The sequence below is a fragment of the Fusarium redolens genome (genome assembly GCF_020744475.1).
Source record: "Fusarium redolens strain MPI-CAGE-AT-0023 chromosome Unknown BKA55scaffold_4, whole genome shotgun sequence".
Taxonomy (NCBI): Eukaryota; Fungi; Ascomycota; class Sordariomycetes; order Hypocreales; family Nectriaceae; genus Fusarium; species Fusarium redolens.
Window position 1 is genome coordinate 1,096,726 of NW_025763667.1, and position 23,417 is coordinate 1,120,142.

A 23,417-nucleotide genomic window follows, 5' to 3' on the forward strand; every position below is an offset into this window, starting at 1 on the left:
TCTAGTATCTAAGGACTTTAGACGGGGACGTTGTTGAAGAGGTAAGACACGGATTCTCCGTTATGAGTTCGTCGAATAGCCTGAGTTTTCGGTCAGTAACACGATGCACCTGCAAGATGTGATGTATCATACCTCAGCAAGTGTTCCGGACACATCAATGACCTTGAGCTTGGGGCATCGCTCAATCTTGTCACCCACTATTGAAGTTAGCAAACCGCGTGAACACGCAACGCACGCACAAAGCCGGGTTTAAAGCTTACGAGGAACAGCTGGGAAAGGTTAGCAAAGGTCTTTGAGATGCACATATTGAGTTACTTACTGTTGGTGACAACGAGGCCAGAGAGGCATGAGTTGTTAATGGTATCGATGGCCTTACCACTCAGAATACCGTGGGTAACAATCGCATACACCTCCCTGGCGCCGTGCTCATTGACTGTGGCAGCAGCCTTGGCAAGCTATAATGGGGTTAGCCTGTGTCACTTACAAGAGGTTACGCGTAACTTACTGTGCCACAGGTGTCGGCCATGTCGTCAACAAGAATGGCGACCTTGTCGCTGACATCACCAACAAGAACCATGCGACCAACGACGTTAGGTCGGGGTCGCTCCTTGTGGATGAGAGCGAAGCCGGTGTTCAGGCGGTCAGCAAGAGATGTAGCACGCTTGGCTCCACCGGCATCGGGAGAAACGATAACACAGTTGTCGACGCTGAGGTTCTCACAGATCCAACGAAGGACGGAGGGTTCAGCGTAAAGGTTGTCCACGGGGACGTTGAAGAAGCCCTGGATTTGCGAGGCGTGAAGATCCATTGTGATAACATGATTCTGAGTTATGGTCAGTAGGTTGTCAGACATTATGTCAGTGAAACACGTACGCATCCAGAAACCTGGAGCATGTTGGCAATCAGCTTAGCACTGATGGGAGCTCGTGACTTGTCCTTCTTGTCCTGACGCGCATAAGGAAAGCTGGGAATAACAGCGGTGATCCGTCTGGCCGAGGCAGTTCGACAAGCATGAATCATGATGAGCAACTCCATAAGACCATCGTTGACATCTCCAGGAGCAGTAGACTGAAGAATAAACACATCCTCATCACGGACTGACTCTCCGATAGAAACACTAGTCTCTCGGTTGGAGTAGTTCAAGCTCATAGTGTTTGCGATATCAATGCCGAGTCTGAGTTATATCAGCAACTTGTACCCTCAGTTACAGGCGCAGCGTCACCGCCAGAGATTGGGGGAGGAGCGCAAAATGAGAATAACATACCGACTGGCGACCTTGGCACTGATCTCCGGGTGGGAGCTCCCCGAGATGAGTTTGATTTCGTTCGCCATTTGGTCCAACATTGTCAAAGAAGGGAAGAGAAAAGAGCGGGGCGAAGAATTTTTGGCGGCGAGGAATAAATAACCGTGAGCGCAGCGCCTCGGGTCAGGATCGGGAAGTTCAGGTATGTGATTCAGGTCGATGATCAACGCCGGGGACAAGCTGAAAGTGATGCACAAAAGAGGGAGAGGTTTGTTAGGATCAGAAGGAAGATCAAAAAGTCTCTGACTAAGATCAAAAGTCAACAAAGCGGTTCAAAGTTTTCCATCTTCGGGTGTCGAGTTGTGGAGCAGTCGGGAGCTAGAATACTTGTATACCAAAAGGCTAAAGGTAGGCTGGGTCATGTGATTGATGTCGTCTTGAACGCTTTTGATTGAGCTGAATTCGAAATAGATTTACAGAGGCTGAACTCTAAAATGTGTATGGGCTTGAGTTGTAGAGGTCATGATGAGCAAAGTTAGACATAACCGTCAGCTGCTCTCGGGGTTCAAGAAATATTCCAGGCAAGAGACTTGTTATTTTATGGTGAGATTGTATCGATCCTGATGACAATATGCCGGGGTTATAACTGGGGAAGAGGATAAACTTTTGGCTTTCTTATGATGTGATTCATGACATGATAACTTTAGAACTTGATGAGAAATAATAGCCTCAAATAGTCGAACAATTCTCCGAATTCCATTCCACCCTCTCAATTCCTCAATACAATCAATTCGACGTCATGTCAGCTCTTATCACTCCGCGTCTATAAAGACAAAAGACTGCCCCTTGCCCCTCTATTACCGGCTTGCACCGGAACCTTACCAGGATAAAACTGGAGCAGACTCGATGTTCTTTCTTTCTTTGCCTTCCTAGTCGTCGCCCCATTCAGACCCTTCCGAGAGCATCATTTGTCAAATCGCACGACCGATCTTAACTAAGCAATCTTCAACCCGACGACTGATTGACGACTTAGGATTTTTATACTCGAACGACCGACTATTACACTCCAATCGAAAACAACCACTTCTTCTCTACGTACTCTCGAGACTATCGCATCAAACAGAAACCGCCACGTGATCCCGCATCTCGTTGAACCAGTGATTTGATGCCCCGTCACAACCCTTCGCCTTCAAACTTCACCGCTTGCCCTCCTTATCTATCTCATGCAAACCATGTTGGATCCGGGTCATCTTCCAGCATGGCACACCATCATTCCTTTTCGCCGCGGCTGAGTCCCGCTCTTGCTTCTACCTCGTCTCTCCACGATATGGCCCGCAACCGAAAACTCCGCCTTCTCGTCGCCGCCACTGGACCCCGCGATACATCCTGGGCGCAAGCACTCGTGGTGCGCCTCTCGAAAAATCCACAGATTGAAGCGCGAGCGATCGTCGACGATGTAGTCCCGCGATTAACACAAACGATTATTGTTATGCAGAACCGGGGATTGGCGCTGGGAGCAGGCGATCGGGCCGACGATATCGAATTCTATCGGCAACAGGCATTCGAACTAGTAGAGTGGGCAGATCTGATGGTCTGCGTGCCACTTGATGCGGACAGCATCGCAAAGATGCTGGCAGGCGTCACAGATACATTCCTCGGCGAAGTGCTCAGAGGATGGGATACACAAAAGAGCATTGTCTTGGTCCCTGGCATGAGCACACATATGTGGTCGAACCCAATGACCAAGAAGCACTTGAGCAAATTGCATCGGAAATGGAATTGGATACGTGTGGTGACGCCGATATTATGGCATTACGAAGGATCGCCAAACCCGAAACGAGTACCTAACTGGAATGGTTTTAACGAAGTGCTGGGCATTATAAAGAACCAAGCCGACTTATTAGGACTGGGAAGAGATGTTGAGGTCGCCACAGGAATGGCAATGACTGATAATGCGGACGTAACAGTTCAGTCCAAGCTACCGCCGGAAATCTGGACTATTATCCTGGATTATGCAGGAGACTGGGAACTTGCGAAGGCCCTAGGAATGTACACCAACCTACCGATGCCCTCACCATGGACAAGTCAGCCCAGAGACCGTAACGATCCGTTGAAGGTGTACGAGCACGAGCTCGAGTGGACAGTACTGACTTGCAACTCCGCGGCGATATGTAAAAAGATATCACAATCTCCACCAGAATTTCACGATATATCAGCACTGGTTATCAAACTAGTGATCAAATTTGGTCTTATTGACGTGTTGGCGTATATGGAAGCCAACCGACCAGATCTTTTCAAAGCATTTGATGGAACGACGTTGCCAACTAAAGCCTCCGCTTATTATCCACGCACTGATGTGCTGGACTATTGGAAACAGAGTCCATGGTTCAGAGACCGCCATGTATACGACGCAGAAGCTGTCGATGGTGCCTCTAAGTTTGGGCATGTTCGCGTTTTAGACTGGTGGTGGCGTCGGTCTGGATTGATGATGCGATATACCGAGTCTGCGCTGGAGCAGGCTAGCGGGAATGGACATCTGTTGGTTCTCGAGTGGTGGCGCGATGCAGCAGCACAGGACGACAAGGTCGTTCTACGACCGGGCCGGTCACTATTATGGGCAACACAACATGGACAAGCTGATGTGTTGCGGTGGTGGGACGCTTCAGGTATCCCTGCTGCTCATGGTGACAGCGTCGCCAAGATGGCAAGCCGCTGGGGCCAAGTCGAGGTTTTAGAAACCTGGAGACGGCTGAAAGGAGATGACAAGCTCGTGTTTGACGCCGAGGTTCTCGTTTCACCGACCATATTCAAACACTTAGCGGTGCTTGAGTGGTGGCGTAACTTTGCTCATGGAGAGCTCGAGGGTATGGAGGGTCGAAAGCAGATGGTCGAATTCCGGACGTGCAACATCGAAGAGGCTCTTGAGGACAGCATAGGAGACCAGAGTGCAGTTCGACGATGGTGGACACAGAACGGGCTGAATCTAGGACTGCGAGACGAAGAGTGGCTCAAGACACGGTATCTTTAGAGCACACCCAGACCGCTGAGTCTTTCAAACGATCACGACTACGCCACTCCAGGATGGGGTACCAGCCCTGAATCTGGGGCTTTGGGTCCAGAACAGGTGTGGCAGTTTAGCTTCTCGGGGCATTGATTGGCATCAAATGCATATGCCGCGTGGTAGAGTAGGATCAATGGAGGTGCCGGTTAGTGCTAGCATCGGGTAATGGTGATCATGTTGACGTTCCTGGCATTGGTACATATCTTGGAGCGCAGGCGTCATTTGACATTAGTCAAGGAGTCTTTTTGTTGAGACTGGTTTATGTTATTGAGGCATACGGAGCGTTTCTTTTGATGAGGAAAAGGCAGGGTATGGGATACAGGTTGGGAAGACATGAAAGCGTGAACTGGTAATAAAATATCAAAAGTTGCGTTTGTGCAATTTTCAGAGGAAATTTAATGTGACATTCGTGATACTGACATCCAGTCTGTCTATCATCTCTCTTAGCAACGCTCCTTGTTAATCAAGGGACAATCACTGATCGTAAGAGCGTCCATCTATCCATAGCACTGATGACCGATCACATTCAGATACGTATCCATGATTCAGCATCGAATGTAATCAGACGATTGACTGTACCTATCATCTTGGCATCAACCGCCAAGATGAAGCTGGTATCTGGGGGTGGATCCTCACGTTGAAGACGTCTGATGCCGAAATATCAGTCTCGTCGACCGGGCCGGTTCATTCGAAGAAATGGGTAAGAGAACACGACTAAGAAATAGTCTGATACCAGACTGCCGACGGCTCATGTGTTAGTTTTCAAGCTTATTTTCAGCTACGATTTCGGCTTGAGGTTTTGTTATCGTGACAAGGATTGCACTTGTTCTCCACACACACAAGCACCCCTAGCTCGATCAGATGCCGGTTCCTGTCTGTCTCAATTCTCTTCTAGAAGACAATTCTACCCATTCACGATGATGAGAAAAGGTTCTATACATGTCTTGTGGCGCTGGGCTTACAGTAGTTCGTGAGAACGTAAATACCCGGGATGTTATACCGATGCTAGGAACCGGGAGAGCAACAGACTTTTTTCAGCCTCTTAATACTGAAAATGGAGACATTTGTAGACACAAAAATGAGAATGATACAAGAGGGGCCGGGTGATTCCGTGCCCACAGTTTCATTGCTGTCCGCTGGTCCGTTGAGAGAAAAAGATGGCACGTCAGTGATGCCATTTGATATTCAGTGCCCAAGTTTTCATTACGTTTGCTGACTCGATATTCGTGGGGCCCCGCGAGCCCGGGACTCAGGATTCTCCAGATTTTTATCTGGAGAGATTTTACCTTGTTTGCTGGAGCTTGCGGGGGAGTAGAGATCTTGACAGATGGAGATATCTGGGGAAAACAGATGCTGAGTATAAGCAAGGTGAAGGCGTTCACAGAAATAATGTGCTGCAGATTTGGAGAAATACAGAGGTTGAATTGGGGTCTGGCATTAGGCTCACTCTAGACTGCATACAGAACAATTCCACATTCTCCATTCTCTTATCTCTGCCAGAGTTGCCCTTCTCCAACCAAATTAGGCGCGGTCAGGGGTGTTACTGATAAGAAGACAGAATCAAGAGACCCATCTTCTTACAGGGTTCGTATCAGAGGACGGACAGTAAGTCAGGTCAGAATATCCCTCTAAACTACAGTCGACAAGCTTTTCCTTTTCTCCAATTCTCCTCTCTTGTTTGTTCCTGAAAAGGAACACATCAATTGGGCACAATATCACTCACGTAATAATGACTCGCAATAAAATCGGCCACAGTCCGACCAGACCGGGATCATACACGCTTAAACCCATGCTTAAAATTAAAAACCGCGTCAAGTTTCTACCCTCTTCCCCCGCATTTCTCCTCGTGCCACTGCAAAAGAGACTTTGTCTAGCGCGGTAGTTTTGCTTTGTTCTGCAAGTAACCGCTTTTTCGGTACCGAGTACCGCACCTGAACTTCCCCACACGATGTTGAGCAAATACGGTACGAAAGCCGCTGTATTTCATTACGTACGAGATGGGCTTGACTTGACTTGTCTGGGGTAAGAACCTTGCATCGGAGCCGCGAGTGTTGGAGTGTTTGTGTTTGCCTCGGAGCGCGCTGAAGCTGGGCTGTTGGAGATGTTCTGATGTATCGGGGTAACGGTGCTCGGTATAGCCGTCTAGACTGAGCCAAACTCAAGGGAAGGTCTTGTAATGGAAGAATGGGGAGCTCAATGTCACTGAACGGATAGTCTGATGGTGTTTGATGATCATGGCTTATCAGGGAGGACTAGTTAACATTGAGCGACTTTCTCTCAACTTACGCATTGCAATGCTCTACTCTCCTTCGTACGATCAAGGGAATAAATCATCATTATCAACCTATCAACCAAGCTTTAACCGCGGTGGGTTCCCCTTCTTGTCCCGTCTTGGCCACGCCGTGAAACTGCCTATCTCTCTCTCCTCTCGCCCACAAAACACTTGATAACCATTACCCGCAGTCCCCATACCAAAGAGACAAGGATCGGTCCCCAATTCTCGCTACACCTGGTCTCGCCTGTCTTGGCAACATCTCTAGCGCTCCCCCCAACACTACCATAATCCTCCCTCAAGCCATCACTTACACGGAAATCCTACACAATCGCTTGAAAAGGCCGAGTCATGGCCCTCTGCTATTCCCCCACATAATGGCACTCTGTCGCCCGTACTTACCATTTTGAGATGATGCAACCGGCCCGGTTGGGGTGAGCTCGATTTCACCTCTGTGCTGGTTTAGATGATCAGCAGTGTTTAACACGCCGTTGAATGCATTGCTTATCATGCCCCTGTACCTAAAAGCATATCCGTTACCGCGGTGGAGAGCTTGGTCTAGCGCTACATACCTTCTCACCTCCGCATATCCAACATCGGGGAACTTGGGCTTTCTGGTATTGGGAATAGCATAGCTCTGCCATGTTAATCGACATGGTGAGCTCCTCTTACAGAAAACCGGGCCGGTTCTCATGATCCATAACCTTGATCATGGTTACAGTCAACTTGATTCTTAAAGGGTGATCTCCCCCTCCTAGATGTTCTTATATCCAGGCTTGTGTCTCCACGACATTGCTCCCATAACCTCATCTCCATTCCACTTAGAGTTCTACTCTTGTAAGAGATTGAGTATTCAAATCTGATCTCGTCTTTGTTAAACCACCCTTCGTCATGGGTTATCAAGAAGACCCCGAGTCAAAAGCCGTCGAGGCTCCCAACGTTTCAGACACTTCACCTGGTGTCTTGATCGATCACAACTCCGTCGATAGAGAATATGGCCGAACCGTACGAGGTCTCTCCCCTCGACATGTTCAGCTCATGGCCATCGGTGGCTCCATCGGCACCGGTCTCTTCGTTGGTATCGGTGGTGTTCTCTCCTCTGCTGGTCCTCTCTCTGTCGTTCTCGGTTACTTGATCTGGGGTGTCTTCTTCGTCTGGCCTTGCAACTTGTGTGTTGCCGAGATGTGCTCGTATCTTCCTATCCGTGGTTCCATCTTTGAGCTTGCTGCCCGTTTCGTCGACCCTGCGCTTGGTATGTTTCGTATATGATTGATACAGAACTTCAACTAATATGGAATAGGATTTGCTATGGGATGGACATATTTCTACGCTGGCCTTATGCTTGTTTGTGTCGAATACAGTGCTGTGGCGACTCTGATGCAATATTGGGTTCCTGATATCAATCCTGCAGCTTGGGTTGCAATGGCAATGGTCGTTTGCGTCCTGCTCAACGTTGTTGCTGTCAAGTAAGTACACATCACAAAACTTCAGATGAGGAAATTTCTAACATGCTTCTCAGGTACTATGGTGAAGCTGAATTCATCATGGCTTCTCTCAAGGTCATCCTCCTCTTCGGTCTCCTCTTCATCACCCTCATCACCATGTGCGGCGGTAACCCCAAGGGCGACGCATACGGATTCCGATACTGGAAGGGCGGCAAGGCTATGCAACCCTACCACGCCGAAGGAGACCTTGGTCGATTCTGTGGTTGGTGGAAGGTTGTTCTCTACGCTGGTTTCACTATTGCTGGTCCCGATATGATCTCTCTGTCCTCCGGTGAAATCGCCAACCCTCGACGAACTATTCCCCGAGTGGCCAAGCTCATCTTCTACCGACTTGTTGGTTTCTACGTCCTTGGCGTATTGGCTGTTGGTATCATCTGCTCTTCGGATGATAAGCGTCTGCTTGGTGCTATTGAGAACAGCGCTGCTGGTGCTGCTGCTTCTCCCTGGGTCATTGGCAGTAAGTCATATCGTCTCTTCGATCACACAAACTCAATGCTAACAAATATATAGTTGAGAACCTTGGCATCCACGGTCTCCCCAGCTTGATCAACTTCCTCATCCTCACTTCCGGTCTCTCTTGCGGAAATGCCTACCTCTACTCCTCCTCTCGAACTCTCTATGGTCTTGCTCGCGATGGTCAAGCCCCTGCTTTCCTCATGAAGTGCAACAAGGCTGGTGTTCCCATGTACTGTGTCCTCACTGTCAGCTTCATAAGCTGCATCACCTTCCTGGTTGCTGGCGAGTCTTCCGTCACCGTCTTCTTCTGGTTCGTCGACCTCACCACCACCGGTCTCATCGCCACCTACACCATGATGATTGTCGTCTTCATCGGCTGGTACCGCGCTCGCAACGCCCAGGGCATGGACAAGTCTACCCTGCACTACATCGCTCCCTTCAACCCCTGGGCTGCCTATGTCGGTCTATTCCTCGGTGTCACTGCCCTCCTCTTCATCGGTTTCGACAAGTTCGAGCCCTGGAACACTCAGGGTTTCGTCACCAGCTACTTCTGCCACGCTTATGCTGCTATACTGTTCATTGCCTGGAAGGTCTTGAAAAAGACCAAGTTTGTCAACCCTGAGACAGCCGATCTTGTCAGTGGCAAGAAGGAGGTTGATGAGGAGTGCAAGCACTGGGAGGAGGGTGGTATTGAGGAGAACTATAAGCGTGAGCTTGCTGCTATGCCTTTCTGGAAGAGGTGCTGGGAGCGTATGTGGTAATTGGAAACGATATATCTCGAAACTGCACAGATTTCCGGGATGTCATTCAGGTTACAGCTGGCAGTAATACTCCAAAATACATGTTCATTTAAGCTACGTTATGTCTTCAAATTGGTGATGTGATTTCGTAGAAGTCACTCTGTACTTGGAAAATGGCTGCTCAGGCTTCTATCTTTACGGCACCCCTCTGTTGTTCAAACTGTCGGCTCCAGTTCGAGTACCAGTGTCTATATAAGCGATACCCTTACGGGAGCTGCACATATTCGTAGGCAAGCTACCCGAGCTTTTCTAACAATATTAGCTTAATTTGAACAATGTATTTGAAGGTGGTTCTACCATGTCTCTTTTTTTTGGCCGCTCGTTGACATAGGGTAGTCATCTAACAAGCTTCTCGAATCCATATCATGACAGCGGTTACAGTGACTTGATAAACTCAGAGACTTCTTCTTCTTCAATTAGAGTAAACTTGATGAAACACCAAGAAACAATTCATCATCTTCTCAATCACACATGAAATCCTCAAATGTATCACTAGTGACTTCTGAGATTAATCACAAACATCAAAACAGAGTCCACGAAGAATGATCTTGACTCAGAAGCCAGCATCAACACACTCATACAAGAACAAAGACTATAACATATCAACACCCACAGAATTTGATATATCTAACTAAAGAGTAATGAATAAACCATTGCACTAACAAAATCGGCCTGGATATTCGAGACTACTGGACCTATCTGACTACCCTATACCTCAACGAGGTCTCGAAACTTTCAACATGTCGCTGACTTCTTTACGGACTACACATAACTCACACACTGACTCTCCCCATTGGCCATATCCTATCAGCTGTCGCCATAGTGTACTTTGAGGAGTGAGAATATCGATTTGAAATATGAAGATGCCCTTCCAGAACAAGTTGGTTTTGCGAGGAAGGCAAGAGAAGATCGAATCGACCCATTCCAAAAAGCAAACATGGGATGAAAACTGATTGGCGCATAAACGAAACCAAACATGTTCCAATACTACATACCCGACTCCATGGAAAAAGAAAAGTGACTGCATGCAAGTGTCCCATTGGCTGCATAAAGGCGAACTGCAGACTGTAAACGGACTCAATGAACGGATAGATAACTCGGCATTTGACAGCAGTTGATATCTCATAAACAGCATGAACAGTTGGCTTTAACATGTGGAGAGACGTTGCAATTGACGCAGCAGAGAAACAAAAAAGCAATATACATGACCCATCAAGTTGCCAGCTTTGCTTGATGCAACCTCAACCAGCTCCATTTATCTCGGGATCCAATATATCCGAATATCACAGATCTTTCAGCTGCAGTAAACCCAATGCAAAGATGGGGCAGTAATTAATCAAGGAATTTCGCAGCTTCAATATTCGTTCGAAGCACAGATAGCCTAAAAAGCAAGAATAGGAAAAATACTGGAGCTATCAAACACCGGGATGGTGTTTCATGTGATATATCGATTTCTTGCCCACAAGGACAAGGCTGTGAGAGAAGAGACAAAAAGGCGAAAGTTATACCTGAAACCCACCAGAATAAGAAAAATAACCAGACGATCTGCTTATGTATTCGGGCAGACCGTTTGTTAACAGTAGGAGTTGGCCGAAGAAAACAAGGTCCTTGCTACTCCCGCGTTTCAGGGGCCGGTCTTTCGGAACGGTAGGGCCCGATATGGGATATCGCTTGATAATGAGGATGAGAATAGACGTCAGAGGTTGAATATAGAACAAACGGACGCCGAAGAATTGTGAATGCGTTCGTATCACACCTCATTTAATAATTTATTGGCAATATTCGAAATCGAACGATAATCGGCATCAACACAGAAAAGTATGCCCCGGCTTTTGATTGCTCAGTCAATAGTCTTGGCTTGCATGAGTCGCTAGCTGCGGGTTTACAGCATGGGGTGGCTGAAAGTGGCATTTTGGTGGACAAACTGTTGTTCACCACATCAGGTCTAGCTAAAAGAACGAAGGAAGAGCATCGCTTGTCCAAGGTAGAGAACGAACGGACTGTGAATCTTGGTAGACGAACCACGAGGGAGTCTGGGATATAACACCCTGGCTCTGCCTTACCAGCATCATGACAGGCGACAGGCTAATTGATTACTGTTCTGTGCTTGGAGGCTGATGATTACGTTTGGTCATCAAATGAACTATGAAGCTCATTGCATTGTGATAAATCACGATGGACAAGACCGCCTCCACCGCTGTGGAAATTTCCGGTATGACGCCGGCAATGTTGTGAGAAGTCAGAAAAACGAGTCATGTTTTGCTGTAAGCCCAGGGGCAAAAAGCTTGGGATACGAAGCAGAATCTCACGATAACTTTTAGTGATAGTAGAGAAGAAAAAGGGAGAAGCTCTTGGTTTGTGAGCTATCCGTCTCTGAGGGAAAACATCCGTCGTTAATTTAGCGCTGGTGCTGGCTGTGTTTCTAGCGGGCAATAAACCGGCCAAGATTCCAGTCTCTGATAGATAATGGAGTTCTTTGTCCACTGTTTTCGTTACATTGGAGAGATGCGTCGCCTGTAGGTGCGTTACCCGACGAGATTCGGCTGATTGACACCAAGGATTGAGAAAATCCCTTGGCTCAGCTAAGCTAGGTCACGTAGAATTGCTTGCGATGATGCTCAACTTTGAGCTGAAGAAAACGAGGATTTCCATTAGTAGACTGTAGCCGCCATCTCCGCTGATGCGGAACCGAGAAGCATGGACCTAGATGAGGTAGTATCGTGCAAAGAGATCTACAGTTGAAATATATTGCTATGGAGATTTGAAAGGGATGATATAAACAAAAAACTTTGTCAAGATATTCTATCGTAGACGTGAAAAGGGGAGGCTGTGAGGCTCCGGATGACATTCCCGTGCCGCACTATGTGAAGCACGGCGCGCCGATGTGTCTTTGTATTTCGGGAGCCGAACTGAAAATAAACATGTGGAAGCATGAACCAAGAGCTAGAATAGCTAGCAAAGATAAAAATGGTAGCTGTTTACTCTATGTGGGATGAGTTTGGAACATTCGTGAAACCAAACCGTCAAATGTGCACAGCCTGAATCATCTGATAACATTCAATATCACAAGATAGACAGACAATGTAACATCTGGTGGTGAGCTGGAACCCGAACGTGTGGATTGACAATTACTCAATCATAATATCCTTACAGCTCAGCCGAGATTGACAGCTGCGTTGATCACCCCTAAGAGGAAGATCTGGGGGACCTCATGATAGCTAGGCCAAGGCCTCCATAACAAGAGCACGCAAGCATCTCGTCAAGCAAATATCCACCAGTCAGTGCCACACGGACCTCGCTAGTGAATTCAATCACATCCCTCCCTGTGCTCCGTCATAGGTACGGATAGTCATAGTCATATGCATGCCATCCCTTCCATCGCTTCCGCTCCCACCACCAACCGAACGCTTCAGGTTGAACACAAGGCACAGGGGGGGCTCGGAGTTCACAAGCAAAAAAAACAAAACTTACCTTGCAGTACAGAGTATAGTTTTCGGCTATGTAGTTATCATGTGAATCAAACTTTTGAACTTAATTGTACCTGCAGAAAGTTAATTCACTTTCTTCCAGGCTTCCTCTTCCAGTGACGAGACTTCTGCAAGGATCTAATGTTAAACAAGGGGTGAACGACAAGAGGAAGGAGATCGTCATCGGATCTAAGCAGAAGCAAAAGTTGGACTGCCACGATTGGATTGGTTAGATCCCCTGATTAACCAGTCTTGGTATGGGATCAGTTCTTCTGCTTCTGGCTTCTGGTTCCTGGATCTTTTTTCCTTCTCTTCTCTTTCTTCCTTTCCGTGATGCACTGCCACTTCATCAAAGCTCAAGCTTCAATAACTGATGAACCTTGACCGTTGGATGACCTGCGCTCAGACAATGCGCTGCAGTAGTTGAATGAAGCAGGGTTTGTCCGTCCAATAGAACAACACGAGCCCTTGTTATTACAGCGGACTTTAAGACATCTTCAGCGGCTTCAACAGTCTTCAGCGCCCTGCTTGTTCAGTGTAGGGGGGGCAGCGGGGAGCAGATCCTCTACTGCAGGGGTCCATTTCTTTTTTTCTCCCATTCTTCCCAGAGGCCAGGGCAGGGTCTTTGATAGCGTGCCCGATGGACCCGCGCTGGTCTCTGGAGCTGGCGTTCTCTCGGGGGGACCCCTGGACATGAAAGGGAGGGGAGCGTTTGGCTCACCACCGTCACCACCATTCGGCACAATCTAGCAGTCCAAACGGTAAATCCTTGTCTATTTGCTGTTTGAATGCAGAAGGAAAAGATAGGATGAGTTGGTTGAGTCGAGCTGAATTACAGATGAAAACGGCAGCATGAATTGCCGGCGGTAATTGTAGCCAAGGCTATCACTCTGTGGATGCAAATAACCAATTCAGGCCTTTACTGGGGAACTTGATTGGACGGGGTAGTTAAGGGGATCGGAAAGATCGAACAGCAATGGAAGGCTTCTCTGCAAGGCACAGATGATGATAATAACAAGGACCCTTATACGTGCCGCGCTATAGGGGAGTGAGAGGCAAATTGCTATTCGTAAATCGAGCCTCCAGTGACTGACCTCAGCTCCATACAAGGCCGCTAATTATTCTTTGGGATGACCTACCCAATCCCGTGAGCCTTTGGGGAAGAGCCATGACTCTCTTTTGACTTTTTGACTTTGCATTGAGCAAATGATGGCGGGGGTCTTAGCCGGGTTTGGCTCTAGCTGGCCACTTTTTCCAGGTGGTGTTAATGCTTTAGCTGACACTGGACTTCTCTGAATGGCGAATTCAGCGGAGAAGGAGTACAGAATTGAGGGTGATTTGCATTTTGTTTGTACGTATTCGCGCCACCAGAAGCTGTAGTTATGGTTACAATACATACCTAATAAGCCATTCTTTCTTCTTTTGCTCTGTTCTTGTGGTATTTTTATTACGATTCTCTCGTGCCAAGTTTGTACTTAGTCAACCCCTGTTGTCGACGCACTCCTCAGTTCATGCTCTTCCACCTGACAAAACGGACAGTGGAGGCTCACTCCGGTCGGTTAGATCTCTCTCATTTGCCCTCTCGCGTGCTGGTGGAGAGTCTTTCCAGGTTGTGATCGCTCGCTCGGGCGGGATTTAAGCAGATTGCGACCGGGGATTGAATTGTGCTTCTCAAGACTTTCTCTGTCTTCAGGCTCTTCTTCACCATTATCTCACACCCTCTCCCTCTTAGCGCACGCCTCTTCACTCTTACACCCCCATATTACCCATGTCAAGCCAGATCCAAGTCTGCTGAACCCACCTGGACATTCACCGTCCCATTTCATCTCGATGTCTTCTTCTTATTCCTCTAATCCCCCTCCAACTCTTTTCCCCTCCTATACTGTTATTCAATATCGTTAACGGTCGTTCGTTCCATTTAGTGGGAACTCTGTGAGGGGAAGATACGCAACAAAGCGAGATTGATATCGCACGGCAGATCGAATATACCATAACGAATCCCTGGCTCGATATGGCACGCCAATAAGACTAGTCTGGAGAACACCAAAAGACGAGGCGACTTCTTAATATTATCTAGCAGCGTCCCATCGCCAAATCGGTTGCGATCGACGACCAATATTTTCCGGGATTGCTATCTACCGCGATAATATTTAGAAGCGACGAAGCGCCTCCTTGGTAGCAAATTATCAAACCCCCAGTTAACTCTCCAACGACACCGCTCTTCTCGCACATGTTCATCCAAGGACAGCTGACCTTGCGCTGACGAGAGAATCCCCACGGGGGGATAACATTCAATCTGGCGACGGAAGATAGGATATAATCGAGAGACGTCGCCGGAATCATGGGCAAGTTTGCGTTCCCAGGCCGCAAGAAGCAGCCTCCAAAGGTGACCGTCACCGCACCGCCCATGAGCAAAGCTCAAAAGATTCTCGGATCGGCAGCTCTCAACATCGACGCTCCTCAGCAATGGGACAACTTCTCCAGCTCAAAGGTCAATCTCGCAGCACCTGGTGCTCCTGAGACATCTCAGGCGCAGCCGAGCCACGGCCACGGCTATGGCTCTCCTGTGAGACATGATCGTGGAATGCGGGAATGGGGAGATGAGTCCGAGATCGTGCCGCGGCAATTCAGAGTCAATGGAGCGCCTACCGATGAGTATGACGAGGATATGTCTGACATGACTAGCATTCTCCGGAAACGACAGTCTTCTTCGACGCTTCATTCTTGGTATGACAAGACTAAGCAGCCCCTCGCCATATCCCAGCAGACGTCAGCTTCAGCCATGGCGAAAGGACTACCGTCAAAAGCGGAAAGAATGCTGGATATGGAGAACTCCATTGCGGAGGCAAAGCTAAGGAAAAAGAAGCCTGCAAGGCTGGACCTGTCTCATCTTATGGGGCGATCTCGAGGCAAGAAGAGCGAGCATCAATGGGAGGGTCCGATGCTGGGCCAGGTTGTTCGATCACCATCTATCCTATCACCAACAAGCACGCCATCTCTACGAGGCAAGCTTTCAAGAAGGCCTACGAAAGAGAGTCTGAGGTCAATGAACTCGGAAGAAGCCAATCGACCAAAGACAGGCGAGAGCAACAACCGCAGACAACACAGCCACCTAAATGGCCTACCTAATCTCTACGAACATTACGAGCAAATGTCTTTCCGCTCAATCGCTGACGATGAGTTGGATGCGCCGGATCCGGTAGAAAAGACATTGAAGAAGTCTAAATCCAAGGATTCACATCAACTCAAACCCACAGTTTCTCATCAAAGCAAGCTTGAGCATCGACCCATACCACCGGCTCATGACGAGCAGATCATTTCACAGTACGCTAAACGCAATTTACCTCAAACACCCCAAGCTATCCTGGCCAGCAAACCCGGTCAATCTTCACCTACAGACTGCGCTGCTAGTGTTTCTAGTAGACACACGAGGACGTCTAAGGCTTCGAAGCGCACCAGTAGGAGTTTCCAGGAGTCGGATCTTCAGGAAAAGAGTGTTCTATCGCTCTCTTCGGACTCCGAAGATGATGTTTACGTCGAGTCATCTTCAAAGGGTCCTGCATCTATTCCAGAGTATGCAACATCGGAAGCTGGGTCTTCTATTGACTTCCGTCCAAGCACAGCTCGAACAAGCTCAAGTGCTGATAACAGCTCCAAAAGACTCAGCAGATCGAGCAAGCGAACATCAAACTCGAACAACTATCTGACTATTCCCAATGGCCACCACCGAAATCCTGTCGTGACTCCTCGAACAAGTTCCCTCTCTGGAAGCTCGACGAACACGATTCAAGAGGGTACCGCCGGACAGTCACCATCGCACAGCTTGTCTAACTCATCGGCAAACACATCGAATACATGGCAGAGCAAACCAAGCTTCAACTCTCAGGAGGCTAAAGTTGTCGCCTTGTATCCCGACCAGGGACGTTCAGATTCTGCTGATTCCGAGCAGGATAAGGAAGTGGACTCTGAGAACGATCCCGAACCCGAGCTCGACTTCCTTCCTGCGATGAGATACGTTCCCCATGAATCTATCTCAACCAACGCCGATGCGCCCACGCCCCCTTTGAGCCCAAGCTCCGTCGATTTCTATATTCGCTCTGCTCACTCTTCTATCGATGGCAAGGGAAGCCATAATCGCTTCATGGCTGTTACTCGCCAGGAGGAGATGCTTCTGGCCGCTCTCCGCCACAAGCGACAGATCATGCGCGGTTCAATCCTCTCCGAGATGGAAGAGAACAGTCGAAACGAGAAGGGCCATCGCAAGGGTCACCAGTCGAAGCCCTCCGAGGCCACCATTACCGAAGAGACCTTCGATCTCGATTTGGATTTCCCTGCTCCTCCTACCTTCAAGGATAAGACAACCGTTGCTGCTGATGGCACCACGGTTATTGACTTGAGCCACCAAAATTGGTCTGGCAACTCTGAGGCTACCGCCTCAACTCACCACTCTAATAAAAAGGCCCATGAGGCCAAATCCCATAACCACGACGACCACCAGCGCGAGCGTATCCTTCTTTATATCGACAAGGGTCTTGCCGCTGAGCACTCCATTGAAGATGCCGAGCCAAGCCCTGATCTGAGCGACTTCTACGACTACGAATTCGAAGACGAGTCTGAGGGTTCAGAGGTTGTCCCTGAGGTTGTTACGTACACCCAGCAGCGTCGCCACAGCGAGCGAAAGGAGCGCCAGTCAGTTGTCAAGCGCCGAACGAGCCGATCGCGTCAACGAAGCCCTCAGCCTCAAAGCGAGAATCTCGAGGTTGGCGTTCCCCGACCCGATAGCCCCATCTCCCCTAATGCTCTTTCGACTGTGGCTCCTAGAGTCAACAAGAAGATGGCTCGCCTGAGTGCTGTCGGACCCCCTGCGAAATGGGGATTTGAGGACTAATCATCATATCACACATATCATCTGCGACTTACGATACGTCCTACCAACATTCACTTTTCATTTATACATATTTTTAAACGGCATTCTGGGGGTTGGAGTATTTCTTTCGTGGATACCTAGGTCACTTCGATGATCACACGCACATCAAACATTTTCCTTTGTCGGCGATGATTACCTGCGAATTACTCTTTTATCTTTCCTGGACTACTTCAGCTAGGAATTTTTGGGGGCTAAAGCGGCGTACGGGGGATATTTAAGGCCCCTTTGTCATGAAAGTGGAACGGAGAAATTTCCCTAGACGACTATGCCCAACTCTCTTCAGGATATCTCGAAATATCTATCCTTATACCATCTCTACGAAAATCGACTTTACTTTGAGTCATCGGGTCTGGGATTGGTCTTGAGGACAGGCGCAGAAGCGGGTAGCAATTTTGTTCTTTGACGAACGTGACGAAAAGCGAATAGGAAGTGGAGGAAACTGGGACTGTAATGTGATGAAGACGGAAGGGAAGGGAGAGGCATTCTGCAGCTTTGTATATCATATTGTAGTTCGCGATTGTCATAGTCGCATATATTCTCGAAAAACAGCGGAGTATGGCCTGTTGGCTTCTTTCTCACTCCATCTTAAAATGCTTTGTCGATCTCGAGTTCGATTCAATGATTTATCGTATGGTTTTTATCTTGACATAACGGCGTGTAGAGGTATTCGTGATTTAGAAGTAGGTGGAGCCCTCAGGAGGCTGGGGGATCTTCTTGTTCTGAGACGAGGCCATGTATCTGCAGGATGTTAACATAATGTCCCTTTTCTTTTTTGAGTTTGACGTTGGCATACCGTCGCAACTCGATGAGGACAGTCTCCATCGTGTTCTCACGCTTCCACTGGGCGAGACAGGGCAGTTGGCTGGGGTCGACGATGCCGTTGTTGGGGTTAACACAGGGCAAGTTGATCTGGCTGATGAACTGGATCGAAGGAGGCTTGTCAGGGTACTCGGGACCGCAGTGCATCTTAACACTGTAGATACGGTTCTCGTGGACGGACTGAACCAGGATAGGTTAGCGATGATCGTCACGAATCTATAGTAATTTCGATTGCTTCCATATGCTAGAGCGGGGCACATGTGTCATGTATGATAGATTCGCAAGACGTACATGAGGAGGTCCAAGAATTGTGCCGTTCCATTTGCTCATGAGAAGATCCTCAGGATCCTCCAGACCGTAGCTGCATGCCTCAGCACCGAGACCCTTCTCTCCCTTCTCCAGCTCCTCCAGTAGGCGAAAGTTGCGAGGAACCTTGGCGGACATTGTGTTAGATTACTCAAAGAGAACTTTCTGGGTAACGATTATTATCGATCGAATGTGGTAAGATTTTCGGTATCGGAGTACAAAAATCGTGGATGAGTAAGAAACGTTGTTCGCAATAGATGACGTTGGTGTAGTGGCGGTTGATATTTGGTGACTCTGGTTTGGCTGGATCCAGTCACAGTCGCGGGGCAAACAACAGAAAGGAAGGCGGTGAATTGTCTCGATAAGAGCATGCAAGAGAGTTCCCCGCCAACACCTCTTTCTTTATTTGAGGCACAGCCACAGAAAGCCGAGGTAGCTGCTTGTCACTAGCCACCCGCGTCACATCAAGCTTGCCTGTTCCAACGGGCAAACATCGGAATATCTGAAGGAAGCTCTGAGCTCGCCCGATCACAGATAGAGTGTTTTTCCCACTGACCCGGAGGAGAGGACGTCATTCTGGAATCGTGACTTTCAACAGACTCGAACTCTCTATATCATGGCCATGTCCCTTACGCGGACAGCCCTCAGGGCGCCGCAATCGCGTCTCATTACAGCTGCCGTCGCCATCACAGCTCGATCTATCGCTGCGCACCGGTCATTCAGCACCACCAACCATGCTCTACTCCCCTCCGGCTTCGGATCTCCCGTGTTGCCTTCATACTTCTCGAAGCCCCGGCTGCCAGCCAATACAGTAATCCGGTTTGTGCCTCAACAGACAGCTTGGATCGTTGAGCGCATGGGAAAGTTTAACCGTATTCTTGACCCCGGTCTGGCTGTCCTCGTGCCCTTTATCGATCGAATCGCATATGTCAAGAGCCTCAAGGAAGTTGCCATTGAAATACCCAGCCAAAGCGCCATTACTGCGGACAACGTTACTCTGGAGCTTGACGGTGTTTTGTTCACCCGTGTCTTTGATGCGTATAAAGCAAGGTGAGTTATCGAACTCTGAAGAGAAATTAAGTTTAGAATGGAGATGTGACTGACTTCAAACTTGAATTTCAATAGCTATGGAGTTGAAGATGCCGAATATGCTATCTCTCAGCTTGCCCAAACGACCATGCGATCCGAGATCGGTCAATTGACCCTCGACCACGTCCTCAAGGAGCGTGCTGCCCTCAACACCAACATCACTGCTGCTATCAATGATGCCGCCGAAGCCTGGGGTGTGACCTGCTTGCGTTACGAGATTCGAGATATTCATGCTCCTGGCGCCGTCGTCGAGGCCATGCACCGACAGGTCACTGCCGAGCGCTCCAAGCGTGCTGAGATTCTCGAGTCCGAGGGTCAGCGACAAAGTGCCATCAACATCGCTGAGGGTAAGAAGCAGAGTGTCATTCTTGCTTCCGAGGCCTTGCGCGCCGAGCGAATCAACGAAGCTGATGGTGAAGCCGAGGCCATCCGTCTCAAGGCTACTGCCACTGCTCAAGGTATCGATGCTGTCTCCGAGAGTATCCTGAAGGGTGATGCTGGTGCTCAAGCTGCCGTCAGCTTGAGGGTTGCTGAGAAGTACGTCGATGCCTTTGGCAAGTTGGCTCGCGAAAGCACAGCTGTCGTTGTTCCCGGCAATGTTGGAGATATCAGCGGCATGATCGCCACTGGTCTGAGTGTTTTCGGCAAGGTTGGCCAGGCCCAGGCACAAACTATGGCCAAGTCTATCGTCGAGCCCAAGAAGGAAGACTCGGAGACCGAGACCGATACACCCTCAGAGCTTGGTGGCCAGGCGAAGCCTGGTGTCAAGGAGACAGTTCTCGAGAGCTTCAACCAGGCTGCCAAGCGATAGGGACAAAACACTAACTAACAGCTAAAGGCATATTACGGACGGAACGAGATGAAACCACTCTTATATCAGCTCATCACTCAACCACCACATGAATATTCCACACTACCATGACTATCGGCGTTTAGCGGATGTATTATAGGGATCTCTGGAGGATCCGAGACGGCCTTGCTCACAGAGTTGGGGATAACGGAGAGAAACGTCATCATGTAACATCAATTTTTTTCATTTTTTTCTCTTCACAATTTAAGCGCATGGCAAAAGGAGGGAAAATCACGGCTCACCAGTCTACCCACTTCTTCCAGCATATAAATAGCCCGCTGTTGAAGTAGGGAGACAAAGAATCGAATTATTTTGACTTTTACCATGTATGTCCTGCTGGTGAATTGGCACGATTTGTTGATTCTATGGGAGTTCCAGGTTGCGTTTGGTGTTTGAGGAGTGGCAAAAGTACGGATACATGAGGTGAGTATTACAAGTATGGCTCATTGATTTAGGGGTATATTGATTCTAAACTAAGGTATGTATGAAGAATAATTCCAAGCCCATGCCAGCATCATTCATTATTTCCAGCTCCTGCATTGGTTCAAAGACTCAAGCCCGTAATGCTTGTTCAGCTTCTTCATTTCGCCATGATAACCGTAGCATCTTGACGACTACATCGAGTTACATGAGTCGCAACTTAAAGGAAAAGAGGGACCATGGCAATGAGGCCCATGAAGAAGCTAGGCACTAAGATAGAGCCACTGTTGCTTCCTCCATTGTCATTGCTGCTGCTACTGCCGCTGTCTCCATCATCGTTGCCACCAGACCTGAGGCCGGTAGGCTCAGCAGAAGAAGAGAAGGTAGAAAACTTGTTGTCGCTATCGATTGTGGGAACAGGTTCGATCGAAGGGGCTGTGAATGAGGGAGAGTCGAAGGTAAGTGTTGGGGACTCTCGAGTGAAGCTGAGCTTGTCATCGTCGTCGCCCGAGCCGCCACTGCTTCCTCCGCCACCACCGCTTGAACGATAGCTGCAAGTGCCGTCGCTGCTACAGACTTGTCCGGAGAGACAGTATCCTGTGTCACAGCAGACCATTCCCTTGGGCATACAGCCATCACCGCACTTCTCTTGGTAGGTCGCGCAGCTACCGCTGGAAGAACCACCAGAAGAGCCTCCTGAACTGCCGCCAGAGCCAGAGCCATAGTTGCATGTACCACCAGAGCCGCACTTTTGGCCACGGAGACAGTAGCCGGTATCGCAGCAAACCATGCCCTTGGGCATACAACCATCACCACAGGTCTCTTGGAAGCTCAAGCATGAGCCCCCAGAAGAACCGCCGGAGGAACCACCACTTCCACCAGACGGTGAGCCGTTGACGCACTCGCCTTTAGTGACACAATACGCTCCGCAGAGCTCCTTTCCCGGCGTGCAGCCAGTTGGAGGACCAGAGCATAACTTTCCATTTTCACAGCAGCCTTCAGCTTGACAATGATAGCCATCATCACAGTAGGCTCCTGTTCCCTTGTTACAGCACTGGGCGCCTGTCTCCATGCAACTGTTATCGCATGATGTCTTGCCAGCGGGGCAAGAACCAGCCAGGCTGAGGGTCTGAGGGCGAGGAGTGAAGCCAGAGAGAAGGGGAAGGCCTTTTGGCTGTGCTGCTTTGGAGTTGCTGAAGTGGACGCTATCAGTCGCAACGGTCAAGCCCGCGAGGGCGAGGAGAAGAGTTGATCGCAGCATGTTTGAAAGACTGTTTAAGAGGGTTTAATCCACAAAACTGGATTGGGTTGAGAAAATTCTGGCGGGCGAAGCAGACAGGTCAAGCTGAACAGGAGTTTTTCTCTTTATAAGACCATTGGTATTAACAGGCTGCTACCTACTGGAACGGCTGAAAGCCTACCGTCGAGTCACAGACCAGTAGGATAGACTAGCTGGGTATGTCAACATGCTAATGCATTAAATGTACGCCACCAAATATCTCCAGGGTCAAAGCTGGAAGCTCCATCTTGACGATGGCCTCGTACGGGTACCATATCCGTCTGTGCTAGAGGCACGATCATCCACCAATACAAATTGCAGCAGGTTGCCACAATACCTTGCCTAACTATAGGCAGCTGTGACTTCTGTAATGTGTCTGCCCTCAGTGACCAACATCAAGCTCCTATGAAATTGAGTTGAAGATCTCCGTTGAGACGAGTTCCTATATCCATTTAACGTGGTATACCAAAATAGGGCATGAGTGCGAGTGTCAGACCGGCCCAACCACATTCCGAATAAGACTATCCTTGAATTCTGCCCGATCATCACGCACCGTCTATACACCAAATAATTAGCAGTGTTGTTCTCTATGAGTTGGTGGGGACTGGGGTTCAGCTGCTTGGGATCCCTGCATCCTAGATAGCCTGCCCTGGTCTAAAAGATGAGCAGACGAGGAGGGAAGTCGGAAGATGATCTTTTCACCAAGATCGGTCACGAGGCCATAGACCCAGGTCTAGTCTCGTACCTCGCATTTGGCCATTACACAACTTGCATAGTTGTACTGCAGTGTAACGCTGTTACTGCAAGGCTGGTTACATGCAGTGGATGAGTTGTAGGGTGAGTAGACCAAACATATGGGAAAAGGCTGGAGGTGAAACAGCCGCCGAACAAAGTTAAGATTAGGCTTCTCTCTCCTGTTTGCC

General features: G+C 48.8%; 7 protein-coding genes across 7 annotated transcripts; 4 read left to right on the forward strand and 3 right to left on the reverse strand.

Moving 5' to 3' along the window:
* Positions 1-17: 17 nt before the first annotated feature.
* Positions 18-1,344, reverse strand: BKA55DRAFT_536053 (phosphoribosyltransferase-like protein; the record flags this gene model as incomplete). Its single annotated transcript, XM_046189775.1, has 7 exons — positions 18-80; positions 133-197; positions 261-269; positions 320-455; positions 506-823; positions 874-1,174; positions 1,265-1,344. The coding sequence occupies 7 exons, from the start codon at positions 1,342-1,344 to the stop codon at positions 18-20; spliced, it is 972 nt and encodes a 323-aa protein (XP_046052922.1).
* A 1,157-nt stretch (positions 1,345-2,501) lies between these two features.
* Positions 2,502-4,271, forward strand: BKA55DRAFT_504438 (uncharacterized protein; the record flags this gene model as incomplete). The annotated part of the gene is made up of 1 exon (XM_046187092.1): positions 2,502-4,271. The coding sequence occupies one exon, from the start codon at positions 2,502-2,504 to the stop codon at positions 4,269-4,271; it is 1,770 nt and encodes a 589-aa protein (XP_046052923.1).
* Positions 4,272-7,467: 3,196 nt separating this feature from the next.
* BKA55DRAFT_503723 (amino acid permease/ SLC12A domain-containing protein) lies at positions 7,468-9,298 on the forward strand (the record flags this gene model as incomplete). The annotated part of the gene is made up of 4 exons (XM_046187034.1): positions 7,468-7,828; positions 7,877-8,042; positions 8,096-8,538; positions 8,592-9,298. The coding sequence occupies 4 exons, from the start codon at positions 7,468-7,470 to the stop codon at positions 9,296-9,298; spliced, it is 1,677 nt and encodes a 558-aa protein (XP_046052924.1).
* A 5,847-nt stretch (positions 9,299-15,145) lies between these two features.
* Positions 15,146-17,692, forward strand: BKA55DRAFT_504559 (uncharacterized protein; the record flags this gene model as incomplete). Its single annotated transcript, XM_046187104.1, has 1 exon — positions 15,146-17,692. The coding sequence occupies one exon, from the start codon at positions 15,146-15,148 to the stop codon at positions 17,690-17,692; it is 2,547 nt and encodes an 848-aa protein (XP_046052925.1).
* Positions 17,693-17,939: 247 nt separating this feature from the next.
* On the reverse strand, positions 17,940-18,999 carry BKA55DRAFT_273653 (ubiquitin-conjugating enzyme/RWD-like protein). The gene is made up of 3 exons (XM_046185480.1): positions 18,842-18,999; positions 18,525-18,730; positions 17,940-18,469 (listed from the first exon to the last, which is right to left on the reverse strand). Exons 1-3 carry the CDS (start codon positions 18,992-18,994, stop codon positions 18,406-18,408), a joined length of 423 nt encoding a protein of 140 aa, XP_046052926.1. The 5' UTR covers positions 18,995-18,999; the 3' UTR covers positions 17,940-18,405.
* Positions 19,000-19,273: 274 nt separating this feature from the next.
* BKA55DRAFT_661302 (uncharacterized protein) lies at positions 19,274-21,232 on the forward strand. The gene is made up of 2 exons (XM_046197581.1): positions 19,274-19,906; positions 19,982-21,232. The coding sequence occupies exons 1-2, from the start codon at positions 19,473-19,475 to the stop codon at positions 20,754-20,756; spliced, it is 1,209 nt and encodes a 402-aa protein (XP_046052927.1). The 5' UTR covers positions 19,274-19,472; the 3' UTR covers positions 20,757-21,232.
* Positions 21,233-21,435: 203 nt separating this feature from the next.
* Positions 21,436-22,476, reverse strand: BKA55DRAFT_591271 (uncharacterized protein; the record flags this gene model as incomplete). The annotated part of the gene is made up of 1 exon (XM_046195214.1): positions 21,436-22,476. One exon carries the CDS (start codon positions 22,474-22,476, stop codon positions 21,436-21,438), a length of 1,041 nt encoding a protein of 346 aa, XP_046052928.1.
* Positions 22,477-23,417: the final 941 nt, after the last annotated feature.